This window comes from Canis lupus, chromosome 10 (genome assembly GCF_003254725.2).
Source record: "Canis lupus dingo isolate Sandy chromosome 10, ASM325472v2, whole genome shotgun sequence".
Taxonomy (NCBI): domain Eukaryota; kingdom Metazoa; phylum Chordata; class Mammalia; order Carnivora; family Canidae; genus Canis; species Canis lupus.
The window spans coordinates 49,470,867-49,479,165 of NC_064252.1; the positions used below are offsets into that span (position 1 = coordinate 49,470,867).

At 52.7% G+C, this 8,299-nt stretch overlaps 1 protein-coding gene across 1 annotated transcript in view; it reads left to right on the top strand.

Moving 5' to 3' along the window:
• EPAS1 (endothelial PAS domain protein 1) overlaps positions 1–6,791 on the top strand; it is an 85,655-nt gene extending 78,864 nt beyond the window's left edge. The window contains exons 12-17 of the mRNA XM_049115864.1: positions 117–227; positions 1,622–2,112; positions 2,970–3,096; positions 3,322–3,439; positions 3,763–3,930; positions 4,513–6,791. Coding sequence (XP_048971821.1) covers positions 117–227; positions 1,622–2,112; positions 2,970–3,096; positions 3,322–3,439; positions 3,763–3,930; positions 4,513–4,664 — 1,167 coding nt within the window. The 3' untranslated portion in view covers positions 4,665–6,791. The remainder of the gene's footprint in view (positions 1–116; positions 228–1,621; positions 2,113–2,969; positions 3,097–3,321; positions 3,440–3,762; positions 3,931–4,512) is intronic.
• The last annotated feature ends 1,508 nt before the right edge of the window (positions 6,792–8,299 follow it).

Consider the following 8,299-nt stretch of genomic DNA (forward strand, 5'->3'; position numbering starts at 1 on the left):
TGTTCCATGGAATGGAGCTGAGTCTGTGAGTCTAGACACATACTTCTTTCACCTGGGACTTCTGGGGAGACCAGCACCCTACTCTTGACTTGGTGTCTCTCCTTCCTGGCCCCCAGCCCAGCAGCCCCGGAGACTACTACACATCTCTAAATGATGATCTGAAGATTGAGGTGATCGAGAAGCTCTTCACCATGGACACAGAGGCAAAGGACCAGGGCAGCACTCAGGTAGATGGGCTACACCTGCCCACTGGCAGGAGGGGAGACGAAGGCTCACAGCCATTCTGGCAGCCCCGTCCCTTTGTCCTCGGTCGCAGAGACCAGTGGGGGCATGTGGCCAAGGCCCTGGTCATAAAGGGGAAGTGGGGCCTGCAGTAGTCCCCTTCTCCTACCTTTGCCCTCTGCTTTGCTCACCAAATCCACCTTGGGAGCTCTTTACCGAGGCTGAGTTTTTGTGCACCGAGAAAGCCACAGAACCTTTCTTAAAGAAGCCCTGTGTTTAAAGAGCATGTCCAGATTTGTGAGGTGTTCATAAACAATAAGGAACAGTAACTCTCCTCACACACACCTTCATCTTAGGATTCTGAAATAACTTTTAATGCATTTTAAAATGGCATCTAGCAGAGATTTTCATTTACACACAACTTTTCAGGAATGCACAGAGGTGGGGGTTCTTAAAAATGATAAGAACAGGGATGAGATGGGTGCGTGTTTCACAGTGCCCCAAGGACAAGTGTTCAGCCCCCTTCGTCTCAGGCCCAGTTGTTCTAACAAGTCCCCCTGCTGCGCAGCTGGTCTCTTTGGCCTGCCTGGCGCAAGCTCTCGCAATTCGGCAAAACTTCCCTGCTTGAGCCCTTCCTGCTCTGTCCTCTGAACTCCCGAGGGGTTGCTCAGTACTTGATGCCATCTGCTTCCGCTCCTGCGCTGTGCCATACAGGGAGTCATCATCACTAAGCTGCACACCCTACCCCCCAACAGCGAGGGTATCATTTTCTGCATGGGCTTTTGGGTACGTCCTGTTGTGTACATCAGGGTCCTATAGGACCCATCAGTACTGTGCCCAGTACTTAAGCATGTTACCTAAGTACTTGCCGAGTGAAAGTCTCTCTGCCAGTAGGGCAGCTGTTACTGTACAAGCAGGCCATGGACGGACCCTGGGTGCTCGTCCTGTGCTCAGGCCTGTGGCAGGATAGATGAGGGAGATGAGGACAGAGCTGTCCCTGGCTCCTGGCGTGTGCACCACGGGCCGCAGGGGAGAAGGAGGGGTCTGGACAGGCAGACGGGAGACAGGAGGGCGTTTCAGGTTGGGTGAGGTGGTGCCACCAGTGTGGAACGTGCAGGGACAGCTGCGTGGAGCATGGAGGTTCAGGACACAGACTGAAGAGGGCATGAACCCATGGAAAGGCTAACATCGCATGCCAGGAGCCCTGCACACCGGGTAGACGAGTCTGAGTTTTCTTTTGGTGGACCATGGGGAGCCAAGGGCAGTGCTAGAGCAAGGAAGGGACGCTGCTGAGGGGGTGCGAGAGGGAGGACACACAGGCAAGGATGGACAGGGGCTGGGCTAGCATTCTTGGGGTCATGCCATCCTCACCACCCCTTTGCCTCCACTCTGTCCTCAGACGGACTTCAGTGAGCTGGACTTGGAGACCTTGGCACCCTACATCCCCATGGACGGTGAAGACTTCCAGCTCAGTCCCATCTGCCCAGAGGAGAGGCTCCTGCCGGAGAAGCCACAGTCCACCCCCCAGCACTGCTTCAGTACCATGACGAACATCTTCCAGCCACTGGCGCCGATGGCCTCCCACAGCCCCTTCCTCCTAGATAAGTATCAGCAGCAGCTGGGAAGCAAGAAGATAGAGCCTGAGCACCAGCCCATGTCCTCCATCTTCTTTGATGGCGGGAATAAGGTGTCCCTGCCACCGTGCTGTGGCCAAGCCAGCACCCCTCTCTCCTCCATGGGAGGCAGATCCAGTACACAGTGGCCCCCTGACCCGCCATTACACTTCGGGCCCACGAAGTGGCCTGTTGCAGATCAGCACACGGAGTCCTTGGGGCCATCGCCCTTGGGGCCCCCCATCACCTCACCCCATCTCTCCATGTTCAAGAAAAGGTGAGTGGCAGAGACCCTTGGCTGCATCAGCAGAGGCTCCTACAGTGGGTGGGAGGGCGGTCTCTGGGGCCCCAGAAAGGCTCCCTGCCTCCTCTCCTGCCACAGCCTTCTCTGTGTTCTAAGGGTGGAGGCCTTGGGGGAATCACCCTGAGGTACGTGAGGCCTGGAGCAGGACGCATTTCTGTCAGGGCCGAGGCGGAGAGAAGGGAGAGAAGGGGCCTTGGACACCACTGTCTCCCCCTTCAGGCCAGGACTCCTCATCTGAGTCACAGAATGCCAAAAAGTATTTGAATGACTGTTCCTCACTTCTCTGCTGGAATCCTGGTTGAGAAAAGCATACAAGATGTCCTTGCTTCTCCCCAGCCTTTATGGCTGATCCACAGCGGCCTCCTCAGCACCACCCATGTCAATCAGCGGGGCGCTCACTGGGCCGGGTTGCAGTGGTTGGTCCAGGACTTCTTGATCCCAGGACCACCGGTCATGCTTCCCTGGGGTGCTTGCCCAGAACTGGTCCTTACCGGGGAGCAGTCCAGGCTGTGCAGGGGAGAGGCAGGGCAGAGACTGAGGTCTTAAAGACCAATGTCACCCAATGTGCAGCCACAAATGAGGTCAGGCCTCAAGGCTGTCTGGATACAGCTGGGCAGGCAGATGTGGAGGGAGGTACAGGTGACTGGAGCCATCAGCATCTCAAGCCCACTGCCCCTCCTCTGGGAACCTGCCCTTTGGCTCCGAGAGCCAGCATAGTCAAGCATTAGCCCTGGAAGGGCCCTCTGAAGGCGCTGAGAGCAGATGAAGGCCTAGGGGGTGTGGAGCTTCCCCTTCCCACTGTTTCACCGCTCACTCTCTTGGGCTTACAGGTCCGCAAAGGCCTTTGGGCCCCAAGGCCCAGATGTGATGAGCCCGGCCATGGTAGCCCTATCCAACAAGCTGAAGCTGAAGAGACAGCGAGAGTATGAGGAACAAGCCTTCCAAGACCTAAGCGGGGTGAGCCACCTGCCTGGTGTTGTCTGGGTTCCCCGCTGCAGCCCATGGGGTGGGGAGCTGGGTATGGAGACAGGGCTGGATGGAAACTCTCATGACAGCTGTGAGGGCTCAGAGGGCCTTCCAGGGACGGCAGAGAGGGGTGAGTGTGGCTGTTCAGAGAGGCCCACCCTACCCCCGACTCAGGTTGAGGACCTGGTTCTCTGGCCTTCTCCCCTCTACCTCCAGGGGGATCCACCAGGCAGCAGCACTTCACATCAGGTATGGAAAAGGATGAAGAGCCTCAGGGGCAACGTGAACTGCCCTTTGATTCCCGACAAACTGCTGAGTGCAAACATCCCCAATGGTAAGCAGTGGGCCCCCAGGCCTCCCTGGGGTGCTGGGGGGACAGCGTTTGCAGAGGCCCATCCGGATTCCTCCACGGTCTCAGCACCTGCCTCTCTGCACCTTGGCAGAACAGGATGGTGTCCTGTGCCCCACCTTGCACTCACCCACCTCCCCACTTTCCAATAGGCTCATACGAGAGTCAGGAAGCTCTGGGCACTGATCCCCCAGGAGCTGGCTGTAGCTCTGAGCACCCTTTGTGAAGGAAGGGGGCCGCTGGGGGCTTCACAGCACTCCCCCGCCTTGGCCTGGCACTGCCCTCACCTGCTGGCATTGGTCTTTCAGACGAGTTCACCCAAAATCCCATGAGAGGCCTAGGACAGCCCCTGAGACACCTGCCACCGCCGCCATCTGTCATGAGCCCGGGGGAGAACACCAAGAGTGGGTTCCCCCCGCAGTGTTACGCCCCCCAGTACCAGGACTACAGCCTGCCATCGGCTCACAAGGTGTCAGGTGAGCACGTTTGGGAACTGGAACCACCCTGCCAGGGTCTGACGCGCGCGATGCAGGAGCGTCAGGGGCTAGACGGCCCGGGGCAGCAGAGCCCAGCTCGGTACTTGGATGAGAGCGCCGCCCCGCGGAGCCACCTTCCCAGAGGGAGTGCGGCAGGGGCTGGAGGCCATCTGCCCCCAGGGTTGTAGGAGGGACATTCGGGGCTCCTTGGACCTAAGGGTCCCCAAGCCCGTGTCTTTTGCTCAGTGCTTCACGTTGCCCTGTCGCCTACTGCCTCATTCCCGTAGCAGGGGCATCACCGTGCCTTGGGGCAGGAACTGAGGACATGCCCGGAGATCGCACTGCCGCGGGGTGGCCTGGGGAGCTCTGGGAGGGGTCGTCCCACCAGACTTCGTTCTCCGGAGGGTTAGCCACCTGCCTTCCACCCTGGGCTGCCTGAGGCTCTTCCCATCTTACAAATCATGATACCATCCCAAAGGGGTGCCTGGCTTTGGGGGAAACACACCAGAGGCCCTCTTATGGAAGAGCCCCTTTTCGGAATGTTTGAGAGCTTTAAAACCACGGTACCAACCATTCTTTCAGGTATGGCAAGTCGGCTGCTTGGGCCTTCCTTTGAGCCCTACCTGCTGCCCGAATTGACCAGATATGACTGTGAGGTGAACGTTCCTGTCCCAGGAAGCTCCACGCTCCTGCAAGGAGGGGACCTCCTCAGAGCCCTGGACCAGGCCACCTGAGCCAGGGCCCCCCGACCCCCACCCCACCGTGGGCGGACACCCCCGCTCACGCCGCCCTGCCAGCTTCACTCTCTACGTCGACTTTTGCAACTAGGTATTTCTAACACCAACACACTTTTTACAAGATATACCTACCTGGCGAACTTGCTCACGTCACCAAGTAGTGGCCTTTTTCTAAAGATGCTCACTTTAGTAGCTGTATTTTTAAGATACACTGTTGTTTTACCTGCTGCGTTTTATTCTGTCAATGAACATGTTCTTAAATTTTGTAAGATTTTTCTTTCCCCAACTTTGATTACTTCTAATTTATATTATTCCTGGGTCCCTCTGTCTGGCTCTCTCTCACACACACTATCCATACTAACGAGTTTTGTGTATAGGTTTGTTCTCTTGTCAGGAAAGCTTTGGCTTTGTCTAACTTGTTGCTGTTGTTGCCAAAGAGAAACAAACTAATTTTGCTATCCAAGCTAGATTTTCACGGCCTATTCCTCTCAAAGCCCTCCTCCTTCCTTTCTTAAAACTAATCACCCTATGGTAAGTTATCCATCTTTTTTCTTTTCTTAAGCCGACTCTTGGCTCTAATTTTGACACAACTTTTGGGAAAAAAGAGAAATGTGAAGGGTGAACTCTAGCATATGTGGTTGTCCGTGATGGTTGCGCAATGTGGCTTTTCCCTCCCTGTTTGGGGTTTCTCTCCTGCATTTGGTGGATTTGTTTGTTATTATTCAAAAACCTAACTGAGTTGTTGTTTTTGTTTTTTTTTTTTAAAGAAAATGTCTATCTGGGTTAAGTGTCTATCATAGATATGGGTACTCTGTAATATCTAAAAACTGAGAAACGGAATCCTGCTCACGAAATCACTTTGAGATGGTTTTTAAGGCGTCAGTTCTCTTTCTCTCGGTGTCGCTGACACTGCAGCTCTATGGCACTCTCCCCCGGGGCCTGTACCAGCTCTTCTCGAGCTTTCTCGCTATTGCCTTTTTGCTTTGGGGATATGCCATGGGCATGACAAACAATCCAAGACGTGGAATCACGAAGTGTGGGAGCATTGCGAGCTGTCTTCTCGTGTTCTATATGTATTATGTATGTATGTATGTATGTATATTATTATTGCTGCCAAGAGGGTCTGATGGCATGTCATGGGGTGAGGGTGGGGCGAATCTAAGGGAGGGGAAGTGCTTTAATTTTTCTTCAGATTTTGTTGCTAGCCCTTCAAGTGCACTGAGCTATGGGACTCTACAGGTCTTTCACTTGGCACATTTGGATATTTCCAGAATCACCATGAGATGGTTTCAGCAGGAAATCACAATAGAAAGGGAGGATTCAGAAATAGTGTAGTGCCCCAGCCCATGATCCTCCCAGCTTACCAGCCCAGAGCACATGGAGCTGGCCTGAGAGAGGGTGCAGAGAGGGGTGCCGCTGGTCCTGACCAGGCCCGCACCCCTTCCTCAGCCTGCTGTCAGCTGGCCCTGTGAGGAGCAGCAGCAGGCCGACTTCCTGGTTGGCCCCTCGCCTCAGGCCTTCCCCAAGGTCTGTCACCTGAAGTGACTTATACAGGTAGGAAGCACTGAAAATCAAGTGTTCTCAGAGCACTTTGTAACTCACTGGGTAAGAGGGACAATACCTTTGGTTTTTAAATACCGATCACATGAAGCTCTTCTGTCCTGGGTACAATGAGGACTTTTCTAGAAATACAAAGCACAGCAGGCCAAGAATTTGGTAAATCTGGATAGACTTATTGCCAAAAACACAACAAAAAAAAACCTGAAGTTCAAAAGCAATCTAGGAGAAAAACGACCCGGTCGCTGCATTGACCAAATCACACTTTAGCACCACCGCTTTGCCCCACGCACAGCGGCAGAACTTGAAGGGTTACTGACGTATAAACGCTGGTGTTTGATTTCCTGTGTGTGTTGCCTCAGCATTAAGGGCATTTTACCCTTGCAGTTTTACTAAAACACTCTGAAAAATATTCCAAGCTTCATATTAACCTTACCTGTCAACGTAACGAGTTCATGAACATTACTGTATTGTCAAACTCCTACTGACAACATTGCTATAGGGGAGCTTAACTTTATAAGGAAATGTATTTTGACACTGATATCTTATTAAAGTGTTCTGATCCTACCACTGCTGGTAGCTCTGGTTTCTTGTGGATTTGTCATGGGCTACACCGACATAAAGCGAAGCATCTACTAAATAGTTCACAGACAACGAACATTGCCCCTGACCTCTGTGAGACGACGGAGGCCAGCCAGCAGGAAGATAAGAGCATCATGAAGCAGCTTGGGAGCTGCTCAAGCCTGGGTGCCACGCTGCATCGACCATATTGCTGCATAGTTTTCAGTCTGCCGCTGGGCCCTTTCTTGTATCCTAGGGAGTACCCAGGGACAGAAGTCATGGTCCTGCCTTCAGAAGACTATGTAAAGTAGCATGAGAGCTGTGCTGGTCTATATGTCACACTCTGCATGTTGAGATGAAGGTTGAAAGGGAAGGGAGGCATGTCCACTAGCAGACAGGAAGGACCTCAGTTTGGAGGTAGCAGGCCTCCCTTCCTGGCCTTCCAGGTAGAATGCAAAGGTAGGAGGGAAGGACAGAGACAGGGCCTGGCAAAAGCCCTGCATTAGACATGGCATGATGGGTTCCTGAATTCAAATTTTACTTTTCTAAATCACGCCTTACGTATGGATAGATGGCTGTCTCTGTAGTGTCACACAGGAGCTGGGGAGAGAGCCAGCAGCAGCCTCTGCTCACAACCTGCAGGCCTAGAACCAGCCATTCCGGAATATTCCTTTGAACTCCATGGCCCCGTGGGAACTACTTGGCCTCTCTGTGGCCTTCATGAAATCGAAATCAATTCCTTGACTTCCATGACCACCCAGGCACGACCAGGAGAAGTTATATTTCAAGATGAGCTATAGCCTATGGAATGTTTAAGGTGGGCAATAGAAGGAATCATTGCAGGAATAATCCCATTGAGAAGGTAGGATGGGCACAGATGGGATAGAATGCAGCATGGAGTGGTTAGCCACAGATAGAAGCATGGGCAGTTCATCATTTTAAAGGAAGGAAGGTGAAGAATAGAATAAAGCTACAGCCTATCAAGTGAAGGGAAGATGATGAGCAACCTCCAACCTAATTGTTTCCATTTCCTCAGCAATGGAGGCAAGACCGTTAGTGGAGAGGAGAGAGGGTGTTAGATTTCTCAGGAGAGAGAAGTATGAAATCATCATTTTAGGAGGCCAAACGGTTAGTATCAGATTGCTCAAATGAGATTTTGGTCACAAATTAACCCATTGGCACAGCTGTATGTGTTTCTCTAACCACAGTATTCCACCCTAATGGAGGCAGAATGGATGGCTAGTTGAGGTTGCCAGGTTGGGGACAGCCAGAACAGCATGTCAGAAGGAGTTAGGAATGTTTCCAAGAGAATGACCATTATGACGGACCAGGAAAACTAAGTTGTGTGAGAAGGAAAGAAAAAAGATGAAGAGGATGACTAATGAAAAATCGGGAGGCTCAGTGAATGAGAGGTTTTAATGAGATCAGAGAGGGGTCAGAGAGAGGTGTGGAAAAAGGGAACCATGCAGATAGTCCCTGTCAGAGGAGAGGAAACTGAAGATTGAAATCTCACT